The 13,641-nt window shown below is 39.0% G+C and overlaps 1 protein-coding gene across 1 annotated transcript; it reads left to right on the top strand.

The window, feature by feature from the left end:
- Window positions 1-10,699: 10,699 nt before the first annotated feature.
- On the top strand, window positions 10,700-11,974 carry TMSB15C (thymosin beta 15C). The gene is made up of 2 exons (XM_059158367.1): window positions 10,700-10,799; window positions 11,718-11,974. The coding sequence occupies exons 1-2, from the start codon at window positions 10,700-10,702 to the stop codon at window positions 11,753-11,755; spliced, it is 138 nt and encodes a 45-aa protein (XP_059014350.1). The 3' UTR covers window positions 11,756-11,974.
- The last annotated feature ends 1,667 nt before the right edge of the window (window positions 11,975-13,641 follow it).

Below are 13,641 nucleotides of genomic sequence, written 5' to 3'. Positions count from 1 at the left end.
TGGACTGCATTACTGGAGAGGAACAATGAGTTCACTTTTGTAGGAAGCAGAGCCAAGCTCACTCTTTGTTTGTGGGGAGATGTTTCTTCATCCCTCAGGGTTGTTCACCTCAAACAACTCAGATAAAGAGTTTTCAGGGACTTTCATTTTTTGTATATTCAGCAAGAACATGTAGGGATGCTCAGGGCCCATGGTGGATTGTCTTTCTCAACAATACTGTATTCATGCATGAGAAGACCTCATGTCAATAAATTAGCAATTCTTCTCAAATTAATCCATAAATATAATAATATTCCAAACAAACAATTAAAGTGCTAATTTTTTGGTAGAAATTGACAAATTGATTGCAAAATTGGAAAAATGAGATACGGAAAATTGGTATATGAAAGATGTGACATTGCAAAGAGGTGAAGAAAGGATGGATAATTTAATAAATATGATTGACAATTGATCTCCCTTATGGAAAAAATTTAGATACATGCTTTATACAAAACAAAGTCTAGATCTATAAAAGACCTAAAGTACACAAGACAAAATTTAAAGTACATTAAAAATATAGACAAAAATCATAAGGTCCTAATAGCAGAGAAGAATTTCCTGAACAAGGCACAACTTTTAAAGAAAAAGATTTATACAATGGGTTTCATAAAGATTGTATAATAAAAGACAAAGTTAAAGTCAAAAGACAAGCAATAATTTGTACACACTTTTTGGAAAATTAGTTGGCTGTATCTACTAAAGCTGAACATATGCATATCCTTTGACCAGAATCTTTACTTTGAGATATATGCCAAAGAAAAATGCATATGTATGTTCATTAAAAGACATGGGTAAGTATGCTTGTAACAGCACTATTTGTAATAACCCCAAACTAGAAAAAACCTAAATGTCCATCAACATTAGAATTAATAAATAGTGTTATATTGAAATGTGATACATAAAGGAGAACAAACTAACTACAAATACACATGACAACATAGATAAATCTCACAAAACAAATGCTGAGCAAAAGAAGCCAGACACACAGAAGTATATGCAGAATGATTTCATTTACTAAAAGTACAAAAGGGATAAAAGTGTCAGGAGAGTGGTTAACATCCTTGGACATAGTCACTGAAAGGGAGCACAAGAGAGGTTTCTTGGGGGCTAGTCATGTTCTGTGTCTTGATCTGGGGGCTGGTTATATGGGTGTCTTCATTTTGTGAACATTCATGAAGATGTATAATTAAGATGTGTCCATTTTTTCTGTATGCATATTATACATACATAAAATATTTTGAAAACCTGTCTTAATAGTATACTTTCTTGTACATGGTTCCCACCAGTTGAGTTGCATGTGTACCAAAAGTCATTTTTTCCTCAAGAAGGCTTATTCCAGTTACATACACTTGTTGCAAACCAACAAAATATGAATGCAGAAAAAATTTTTGCAAGATATATTGTAGACTAACAATTAAGCTATAGAATATGTACAATACTCAAAGACAGACAAAAGAAAAATGGGTAAAGTATATCAGAAGGCAATTCATTTGAGGAAATATGTATGCCCCAAAATTGTATAAAAACATACTAACCTGGGGCACCTGGGTGGCTCATTGGGTTGAGCATCTGCCTTCAGCTCAGGTCTTGGAATGGAGTTCTGCATCTGGTTCCCTGCTCAGCATGAAGTCTGCTTCTCCATCTGCCCCTCCCCCTGGCTCATGCATGCGCACTCTCTCTCTCAAATGGGTGAAATCTCTTTAAAATAAAATAAAATAAAATACTATGATTCTGGAAGGGTTTTTTTTTTTTAAAAAAAAAAAAAAACATGCTAGCATCAGGAAATAATCTGGGAAATGCATTCAAACACCAGGAAGATGCTCATTTTCACCCATTAGACTAGTAAAAAGAAATCTGTAAATGCTATTTGCAAAAATGAGGGTAAAATGGAAATTATTCTACATCCCAGATATGCATGTAAATTTGTTTAATTACTAAAGCAAGCTATTTGACAATCTAGTCAGGTTGAATATGCACATACTCTGTCATTTAGCAATTTCACTTCCAGAAGACATGTCTATAGAACAACAGGAAGCTCTAGCAATAATATCAATTGCAGCGTTGTTTGTAATAGAAAAAAAGGAAACAACTTAAGTGCCCACAAGAATGGCAATATATAAACTATAAGATATTCATAAAATGGAATATTATATATCACTTAAAATTGTTGTATATGTCTTACGGTATAAACAAGAGTAAATCTAAACAATCATAATGTCAGGTGAAAACGGCACTTTGTAGAAGGCTATATCTAGTGTGATACAATTTGTTGTGATGCAAAAATCATTAGAAAACAGCAAATTATTAAATAAATGCTATAAAGATAATGGGATAGCCAGCTGAGGAAAAAAATTAGCTGATTTTTTAAAAAAGATTTATTTATTTATTTTAGAGAAAGTAGGAGGGAGAGTGTGGGGGGTGGGACAGAGGGAGAGAGAGAATCTCAAGCAGACTCCTTGCTAAGTACGGAGCCTGTCACAGGGCTCAATCTCATAACCCTGAGATCATGACCTGAGCTGAAATCAAGAGCTGGATGCTTAACCAACTAAGCCATGCAGGACCCCCAAGCTGATTTTTATATAACAACTTGTAGTATAAATTCCAGAATGATCAAATATTTTTTAAATTAAAAAATTTTATTCAAGTACCTCTACACTTAACTTGGAGCTCAAACTAATGACCCCAAGATCGAGAATTACATGCTCATCCAACCGAGTCAGCCAGGTACCCCAGAAGGATCAAATATTTAAATGTAAATAATAAGAACAAAAAGAACTAGAAGAAAATGAGTAAATATTTTAATCATCTCAGGGTGTGAGCAGTCTTTTGGAGCATGGCAGGAAAGGGGGAAAAGAACACTAGAAAAATAATTTAAGAAATCATCTTGTGCACAATTCTAGTTACTTGGGATCAGTGAACAAAATAGAGATCTTTGTCTTCATGGACTTTACATTTCAATGAGGGAAGACTAAAATAAAACAATAAACATAGTAACATAATAATAAGTTGTGCAGTGCATTAGTGATGAAAGCAGAGCAGGGTAAGGCAGATAGAACTAGGATGGACAGGTTGCAGTATTAAATAGAATAGTTAAGGTAGACCTCATTGAAATGGTGAGATTTGAGCTTTGAAGGAGGTGGGAAAATTTACCCAAAATGGATATCTTAGAAAAGAGCACTCATTCCAGAGGTACATTGCAAAGGACTACCCCTGGGGAAGTGGAAGGTGACCACAGATGTAACAGAGTAAGTGATGAAGTGAGCAGATGGAAAGGTCAGAGATATAGTAAAGAACCAAAAACTGTATGGCTTTCGTAAGGACTTCAGCTCTCCCTCTGAGTGGAATTGGGTATCTTTGCAGAATTTTCAGCACAGAAGAACCGCGATGTGATCTATATTTTAAAATTATCACCTTCATTTTTGTGCTAAGATGCACCATGGGGGATCAAGTATGAAAGCAAAAAGAGCTTTTAGAAGGCTATTGCTGTTATTCAGATGATATATGATGGTGGATTAGACCTTATATGTAGCAATGGAGATAATGAGAAATGGCTGAGTTTTGGATTCATTCTGAAGTACAACCAAAATGACTTCCTCATGAATTGGATGTGTAGTGGGAGAGAAAGAGAGGAACTGAAATGATGTCAAGATTTTTGGCCTGAGCAGATGGTGTGATGGGTTTTCAATCAATTCTGATAGAGAAGGCTATAGGAGAAAAAGATTAGGAGTTCAGTCTGAACATTTTTTTTTTAATATAGGCTCCACGCTGGGCTTGAAGTCACCACCCTGAGATCAAGACCTGAGCTGAGATCAAGAGTGGGATGCCTAACTGACCAAGCCACCCAGGTACCCCTGTCAGTGTCATTTTGAGTTTGAGATTTCTATTAGACATCTGAGTGGTGGTGCTAAGTAGGTAGTTGAATATATGAGACTGTAGTTTGGGATATAGACCTGGTCTGCAGACATGAATTTGGGAGTTGTCAGCATAGAAATGGTTCTGGAAGAACTGGACTGGAAGAGACTACCATGGGAGTGTGAGTAGGATGGAAAGAATAGGAATAGAGAACCGTCAAAAAAAGGAAATCTTGCCACTTGCAACAATGTGGATGGAACTAGAGGGTATTATGCTAAGTGAAATAAGGCAATCAGAGAAAGACAATTATCATATAATCTCACTGATATGTGGAATTTAAAAAACAAGGTAAAGAATCATTGGGGAAGAGAGGAAAAAAAAGAAACAAGACAAAACCAGAGAGGGAGACAAACCATCAGAGACTCTTAATCTTAGGAAACGAACTGAGGGTTGCTGTAGGGGAATGGGGTGGGAGGATGGGATAACTGGGTGAAGGACATTGGGGAAAGTATGTGTTGTAATGAGCACTGGGTATTATATAAGACTGATGAATCACAGACCTGCACCTCTGAAGCAAATAATACATTATATGTTAATTAATTGAATTTAAATTAAAAATAAGATAATTAAGTTCTGGGGATGTAGTGTACACCACGGTGGCTACAGTTAATAATATTGTATATGTATTTGAAAGTTGCTAAGAGAATAAATCATGAAAGTTCTCAACACAAGGAAAAAATGTGTAACTATGTGTTGTGATGGATGTTAACTAAACTTATTGTGGTAATCACTCCATAGTATATATATATATATATCAAATCATTATATTGTACACCTAAAACTAATACATTTGAAAATGTCAACTATAGCTCAATAAAAATAAATGAATTAATAAATAAGGAAAAAAAAGAAGAGAATTTGGGACTTGGCCTGCAGGCACTCCCATTTTAAGAGGTCTTGGAGGAGAGAGAAAGCCAGTAAAGGAGACTGAGAAGGAACAGCCAGTGAGATTAGAGAATAGGAGAGTGTGGGATCCTGGAAACCAAGTGAAGACCTTGAACCAAGGAGGAAGGTCTCATCCGCTGTGCTAAATGCTGCTGATAAGGCAAGTAAGACAAGGACTAAGAACTGAACATTGGGTTGAACAATGTAGACATTATTCACAACCTCTACAAGATAAATTTCAGTAGAGTGGGGGTGGTGGACCCCTTATTGGTATGTGTTCAAATAAGAATTGTAACAGTAAGTAGATAAAATTACAAAGGAATGATGGAGTAGTCCAAGTGGATATCTGGGGGAAGAACATTCCTGACAGATGGAACAGATATTAAAAAGGCCCTAGGCAACAGTGAAAGTGGCTTGTTGGAGGAACAGTAGAGACGCAATAGCTGGGACAGAGAGAGTGAGGTGGAGAGTAGGTAGAGAGGGTAGTGGTCTAGGAAAGGATGGTCATCTGGGGCTTGCTCTTGATACCAGGTTGATGTAGGTAGAATGAGGAATTCAGTCTTAGACCAGGAACATTAGTTCAAATGATGCCTTCAAATATTGCATTTGGAAATATATATCATGTATATCTGAAAAAAGATTTGCATCAAAAGGGAGAAAATAAATGGGGTGATAGTAGGTGGGGGAGTGGAGTCAAGATAACGTATATGTAAAATAATGCATATATAAAAAGTATATATGTAAAGATAAGATATAATAAGATAAATATAATATATATACTTTATATTATATTTATATAATTTATATATGATATAAATATATTTATATAATAAATATAATAAGATAAAATAAGATATAATAGTGTGATTGTATCCTGATAGAAATGACCTAATATAGAGCACAACATTGGTGATGTTGGAGATAAAAGTGAGTAAGATGATAGTGGTATTGTTGAATTGGTATGAGAGAAAGAAATCTAGTGGGAAAAGAGAGGGTCTGGCTTTAGAGGAGTATCTGGAAATATTATATTAGTTTGCTAGGGCTGGCAAAACAAAGGACCACAGACTGAGTGGTTTAAACAACATATATTAACTTTTTAAAGATTGCATTTATTTATTTTAGAGAGAGGGAAAGAGAGCAGGGAGGAGAGGCAGGATGAGAGCGAGAAAGAATCTCAAGCAGACTCTGTGCTGGGCATGAAGCCTGATGTGGGGCTTGATCCAAGGACACTGAGATCATGAACTGAGCCAAAACCAAGAGTCAGCCGCTCAATCAACCATGCCACCCAGGTGCCCCTAAACAAAAAGAATTAATTTTCTCACAATTACAGAGGCTAGAGGTCTGAGATCAAGATATCTGCAGTTTGGTTTCTGGTGCGACCTCTCTCCTTGGCTATCAGGACTTGTCCCTATGTTTTCAGTCTGCATTATCTGTGCCCTAATCTCTTAGAGAGATACCAGTCATACTGGATTAAGGTCTACCAATATGGGCTCATTTCACCTTAATTACTTCTTTAAAAAGGTAAAGTCACATTCTGAGATGCTTGAGTTTAGAATTTCAACATACGGATTTGGGGGGATATAATTCAGCCCAAAACAATCATATATGTTATCAACAGGAGGGCCATATATACATATGCAGGTGTTGGCGAGTGAAGCAATATCTTGATAGAAGTCTGTGGAATTATGATTTAAATTTTCTAGTGAAATAATAAGCATATAAAGAGTTGGGATGCTGAGGTGGTGTTGGAAGTAAGGGACAGGATATTTATAGAGTGATTGCTTGGTAGCAGTAAGGGCCTGATTGACTTTTGTGGTCATGAATTTAAACTGCAATTAGTCATCTGGCTGTGTATTTTCCTCCAGCTAGGTTTAGCTATGTAAATGAGGGACTATAAGAACTGGGCATGACATTTGATCTAGGGAAGATGGGAGAAAAGACAATAAGGGAGTAAGAGATGGTGAAAATATAGTAGGACCAATGGACTGGAGATTCTGGTGAGGTTAAAGGATAGTGGGGTCTCTATACCAAAGGGAGTGAGCTGGAAAAAGAGTAGGTGATAGTCATAGAAAAGGATGTTTGAAATTGAGATTACAGAGGGGTTGCTAAAATTGCTGTGCAAGGCCTAGCATATAGCCATGTGAGTGAGTGTATGAGGTGGGGCCATATACAATGTCACAAAGGAGAAATTTTCAAGGAACTAAAGGGGCTAGTGTATCAGAATGATCATTCTTGAGCTCACTGGGAATTAAGACAGAACTACTACCATTGGGAGTGACTGTGCTTCAGGAGCTAAAACCTTTGAGAATTTGCAGGGTGGGGATGAAGTTTGGTAAATGACAACAAAAATGAAGGCTAGTTGGTGACAGGCTGTCAAAAACTAGAGGTTTTCAGAGATGTGGGAGAGGAATGGTCTAACGGCAGCAATGACAAACTAGGAAGACCAAGGAAGGCTTGACCTTCAGGATCTGCAGTACAATGATGATGGGAGAGAAAAGTCATTTGCTCCTCTTGTGTGGGCTTCAGGGGACAGAGTCCCCAGGAAAAAGACTGATTTCTGTCAGGGGAAAACAATGATGGGCACATTCAGAGAAGAGGTTGGGGATATAGAGGAATTACTGTGGGTGCATTGTGTTTTAGGAGTAGGACAGGGGTGTGAGAAGTGAACTAACAGAGAAATGAGGTCACAGCCTTATGGGGGTTAATATGCAGCATTTGAGGGGTGTTGTGGGGATCTTGGAGTTCTTTTGGCGACTAGCACAAATGGGGTTAAACACCATTATTAGATGAGTTCTGGTGGATTCAACGCAGTTAGATTCAAGATAAATTTTGAAGTCTGGGCTACAGGAGGGTGTGTGTGTGTCTGGGACTTCCTGTTTACCCCAAGTGATGTGGAAGTTCTCTCTTATACCTAAAACACTGGTCCATACAGTGTTCCATATTATTCCTAGGAACAGAGATCATATAAATCTATGATGATACAAAAATATGGTCTAGGAACTACAGTACACATTCAGGATAGGACTACCCCTGGGGAAGTGGAAGGTGAATGGACATGGGGTGAGGGTTAAGGGAACCTAAATTTTTCCTTACTATTTTTATTCTATAAAAAAGAGTAAATATAATAAAATGTTAACAATATTCAAATCTGAGTTGTGGAAACACTGGAGTTTATTATATTTAATGCCTGGGCCACTATAGGTATTTAATAAATATTGTGTGTTGAATGAGAGCGGCTTTCTCTTTAAAAGTTTCTCCGACAAGCAAAATTCTCGAATTAACACAAAATGCTACAAGAGCATAGAAAAGGGAATAAATAGAGAAAGGTGGGGAGGGTCTGAGAAATCCTTGTGAAGAGACTGGGTGCTGATGTATGTAGAGTATCTTTACCACAATACACGAGCCATATGGCAAATATGGGATACAGGCTAAAGACATCATCCTATCTTCATCTTACCTTAATGTTTGAAGGTTCTGGGTGAATATCCAGAAAGTGACCTGGAACTTTTGGCCTTTTCAAGTAACTACTGGATCCTCACTTTCCTCGCCCAACATGGACACTGGGTGGTGCTGCTGTCCAAAATTTCTTCTCTATCATGGATGTTATTACCTCCATATATAGATTACAGGTATTTAGGTAGTCTCCTGTGGGCCAAGCAAAGTGCTAGGGATTGGGGAGATTAAGATGATCCTCCAGTAGATCCTCCCGTGATTACCCTACTGACAACTACCATGTTCAGTGTCTGAGAAAATTGAAAGTGTGACTTTTACATAGGACAGTACCACTATTGCAGAAATGTTCTGCAGTGGGGGTGAATGACTCCGAACTGCTCACCCTCTCAAGGAGCTCCCCTCCTCCTTGACCTGGCCAAGGATTAGAACAGATGCCACTGAGCATTGTTTGGTTATCATGGTGTACTTAGGTGCTGTGGCTATAAAAAGCCAGTTCCAGATGTTGGAAGATAACTGGGCAAGAAAGAAGTCTTTGTTTATATTCAGGCTCCAATTATACTGGAAGAGTGAGTGAACTTGGGAAGGAGGGAAGTGGATCCTTAGCAAGAAAATAGTGGGAGAGAAGGGGGAGGCAGGCAGACGATCACTCCGCGAATCAGAGAAGGCTTGGGCAGTGTCTGGGGAGGTTGCTCCGGTATGACGTCATCAAGACACTGAAGTAGGGGAGAGGTCCTGAGAAGAGGGGAGACAGTGGACTTCAGCCTACAAGACGAAAGCCCCGGGGTTGGCGGGTGAGAGGGGACGGAGAAAAAAAAGGCCTGGGATCTTTCAGCCAATCAGAGGTGGCTGGGGCGGGGTCCGAGGCGGGGTCTGCTTCGCGATTTATAACTGCAGGGTGCCACGCGGGAAGGTTTAACCTCTTCCAGTGTGTGGAGCGGCGTTGGTCCAGCCGTCGTCCTTTCAACCGTCTTCAAGCCATCAGGTGAGGACCTGCCGTCCCGGCGGAGCCAGAAGACTATGGGGACAGGAGGGCGCAGCAGCTGCGGGGCGGAGTGGGTCGGTATCTCAGGAACTGGTGGAGCGGGGTTGGGACTGGCGGTTTCTAACCGCACCTCCTAGAGAGTCCGCGCCTTTGTCTGCGGCGCTGCCTTGTGTGCGTTGCCGAATCCTCCCCTGGTGGGTCCTTAGAATGACCCCCTCAGAGTGGCCTGTCCGCAGTGGCTGCACGCCCGAGGCTAAGTGGACGAGGAGTTTGGTTGCTGCCAGGTTTGGGCCCTCTGGAGCTGGCACTTCCCACTCTCCCTTCCTGTGGCCAAAAGGTGGGCTGTGCGCCCAGCAAAGATGATGGTTATTTTAAAATGTAAGCAAACTGCTCCAGACAAACATACCCATGTGCCCAGCCTTTTATGATATTTGTTGGTCCCTGTATCCCTACCTTGGAAATTGGCTTCTGATCCCTCATCAGAGGAGGGTCATAGCTTGACCTCGATGGAAGGGAGGCATAATCAGGATTTCTGGCTGCTTGGTGGTCTCTCCATTCTACTCTGGGCACTAGACCTCTTTTAACCCCTACCAGGGTGGGGCCAGGCATGCGCCTGAGAGCACTGTTCTCCCATCTCTGGGGTCACCTATTGTCCCTTCTTGACAAATCCAGAATGCTCACAGGGCACCCCATCTCCTAACTTTTCCTTTTGCAGAGAAAATATTGTGAAATAAAAAATCAGCTGTTTATCCCGTTCTGCTGATCTGATCCTTATTAGCTGTGTCTTCTTACAGCATTTGCAAACCAGTGCCATAAGGAGCTGGTATGAGACATGTAATTAGTTATGATCAGATTAAATCCCTTCCTTCTCTTATTGTGGCTATTTAATCAACCGTCTTTGGGCAGATAAAATGGAAAGAAACTAGTACAACTTTTTAACCATGCATTTTGGTGTGCTGCTCATATCCCCCAGGAGAAGTGCCCCCCCCAACAGTAATTGACTAGAAAGTGAAGATGCTCAAAAAGTGCTATCTCCTGTGTCAAATTCATCAGCTGGTTAAACCCAGTCCTTATTTTTTCTTCTGTCTCTATCTGCCCATGTGTTTCTATCACCTTCATTTTACCTTTGCTCTGATTTTAAGAGCGAGACATAGTCACTCCAGTTATTAGAGCATCTGGTTTCTGGTACATCCTGATTCGGTGGCATTTACTACTTATCAGAAATAGGGTAATGACATGGAACAAAAAGTATTCTAATAAAAACGTTTCTAGATCTGCTGCTTGTTTCCTGTAGAAAATCAGCAAGTAAAATACACATTAATACTAAATGTGAGAATTTTGGCTGTAACTCTTTAGTCTGACAATAGTTCTACCAGATAGATTTGTTAAATGTTTTTTTTTTTTTTTTCAGCCTTTCTGTTAGTCAAGATGAGTGATAAGCCAGATTTGTCTGAAGTGGAGAAGTTCGACAGATCAAAATTGAAGAAAACTAATACTAAAGAAAAAAATACTCTTTCCTCAAAGGAAAGTAAGTCATAGGAGCTTTCTTGTTGAGACAAACAATGGTGAAAGTTGATAGATTCAGTAAATAAACTCCTCTTGTAAATTTTGCCACAAAGTAAGCAATAATTAAAATACCAATGTATTTAATGCATTATCTAAAAATATCAAGTATTTGCTTCTTACCTGGCTTATATGAATGGTTTTCACAAAATAAACCCTAGTAATAATGGGAGAATTTTTTAAAAAGTGGTTTTTTTGGCTGTTGAAAAAATTACTAAAAGCCACATTAAAACCAATCTTGGGATATTGGACTCAGTATTATAAACATCTTAGTTTTGTCCAATTTTTGGTTATTTGCCACTTTTATACACCTAACAATTTGGGTCTGTGATCTTCTCCCTAAAGAACTATGTAAATTTTGTGCTTGGCCTTCTCTACCTGATGACAAGATGAGGTGAAAGAGCCACTTTAGCTCTTGGGTATACTCTGGTCTCCCAGGGATCAAGGGATCAGTTTTGCCCTCTTGATTTACAGTCTGCTGGAGAAACTCCAAACCAATGGGTACATTTTTTCATGTCAGCATTATTTGAAAGTTCCAAAGTTAGTAAAAATTGCCTGAAATGGTATATCTTTCTAATTGTATAGGGATAGATAAATCAGAAGAAAATGCTTCAGTTTCTCTTCATTCTTAAAATAATACATGGAAAAAATGGCAGTATCATAGATTTACCTCTTAAATGGGAAAAAAACATGTAGTTGATGTAGATTCTAATGAATATTCAGGTAGTATACACACACACACACACACACACACACACACACACACCTGTAAGCAGGTATGGCAAACTTTAGTGACTTGCAAAAGTGCTTTTGGGGAAGAAACTGAACTTAATCTTAGGAAAATACCTTCTTAATGATTTTTAAAAATGTTTTTTTCCCCCAGCTATCCAGCAGGAGAAAGAGTGTGTTCAATCTTTGTAAGATGGGAATCTCCTCCCAAGAGCAGTTTTCAGCAATGCTTGAGTGTCACGGTTTTGGGCTTGTTTTTTGTTTTTTGTTTGTAAACCTATGAGCTTGTAGAGGTTTTAGGCACCTTCTGATACTTCACACTCATACTCCCTGGCTAAGATGTCAGGAGTAGCCAATGTTCCCTTATATTCATTTTTAAACCTCCATTGGTGCATAAACTCCAGCTGGCAAATGTCCATAATCTCACCATTGATGACCTTTGTGTGTGAAGTCCTTCTACCCACTAGAGGATAAGCTACTTTTCACCTTCTACAATGGGTGTCTCCATTGCTCCATAATCTTCATGAAGGAGCATGGGTTTGCAGCTTTTATAATTTGTTTTAATTTCTAATGTTGCAATAAAATAACAAATAAAATCAATATGTTAAGGCTCCTGTGGTTTGTTCCTGGTGGTCTTCTAAGGAATGAATGTACCAAGGGTACTCTTTCCAGCCAAACAAAATGGCTGTAGGAAAGACATTTTGGCAGATTATTCACATGGAATAGGCTCTCCACTGTCCAGGTGCAGTGGGTCCTGACTAAGTAATGCTAGGTGCTTTTTCCTTAGAGTTAGAAGAGGTCATGACTGGCCTCCTTATCTCAGAAATGAAGAAATGAAAACATCTGAAGTGATGATCTAAAGTGAATAAGAGCTGGAATTCTAGCTAAGCTCTGTTGCTTTCTCAAATATGCTTTTAAATTTAGTGGAAGGAGATGTCCAAGGCTGGTGACAGATGCAGAAGGGTATTGGAGGCATATGCTAGCACACACTCTGCTAAGCACAGCACATCTTACTATTGAGCAGAAACTCAGATATCTAATACCTGCTGATGACCCACAGCATTGAACATCTCGTCTCCTTGTCCTGAACAAAGTTCACTATATTTTAAAATTTATGATAGAGAGAGGTAGTGAGAGAGGAAAAACAAGCACGGGGGAGTTGGAAAGAGAGATGCAGGCTCCCTGCTGAGCAGAGAGCCCCATATGGGGCTCCATCCCAGGACACTGAGATCATGACCTGAGCCAAAGGTAGATGCTTAACCACTAAGCCACCCAGGTGCCCCCAAAATTCACTATCTTAATGAGCCAAGTATTTGGTATTCATGGTGAGCATAAGTGTTATGGACTGAATAGTTCTCCCCTACCTCCAAAAAAATTCATATGTTGAAGAGCTAACCACCAATGTGACTGAATCTGGGGATAGGGTATTTAGGAGGTAATTAGGGTTAATTGAGGTCCTAAGGGTGGGGCCCTAGTCTGCTAGAACAGTGGCCTTAAAAGAAGAGGAAGAATCACCAGAGATCTCTCTCCCTGCCATATGAGGACACAAGGGGATGACCATCTGCAAGACAGGATGAGAGTTCTCAGCAGAAACTGATCCTGCAGGACCTTGTTCTGGGACTTCTATCCTCTAGAACTATGAGAAAATAAATTTCTATTGTTTAAGCCACCCAGTCTATAGTATTATGTTATGACAACTCAAACTGACTAATACAATAAGGAATACATATAAATCGGCAAGCTCTGATACCTACCCTTAAAAAATTCTTTCATCACTTAAAATTTTTAAGAACTAATCACCTATAATCCCACCAATTAGAAGTATCAACATTTGATTGTATGAGAATCCATACTGGTCTATTAACATTCATATATTTTCCTACAAAAAGCAATTATGCTATCTGTACCTATTTGCAACCTCAAGTATTCTCTTACCATTCCTTCTAAGGGCTAATATCCTTAAATAATCACTGGGTTTCCGGGAAGTGGATGCTGTTTTCAATAACATAAACTTCAGTAAGTGAAACAGTAGTTGGGTTAACTCTGATTAAATGTCAGTTAAGTAACACAGTCACAAG

The sequence above is a fragment of the Mustela lutreola genome, chromosome X, assembly GCF_030435805.1.
Source record: "Mustela lutreola isolate mMusLut2 chromosome X, mMusLut2.pri, whole genome shotgun sequence".
In the NCBI taxonomy this organism is placed as follows: Eukaryota; Metazoa; Chordata; class Mammalia; order Carnivora; family Mustelidae; genus Mustela; species Mustela lutreola.
This window is presented reverse-complemented; position numbering and strand designations above follow the sequence as displayed.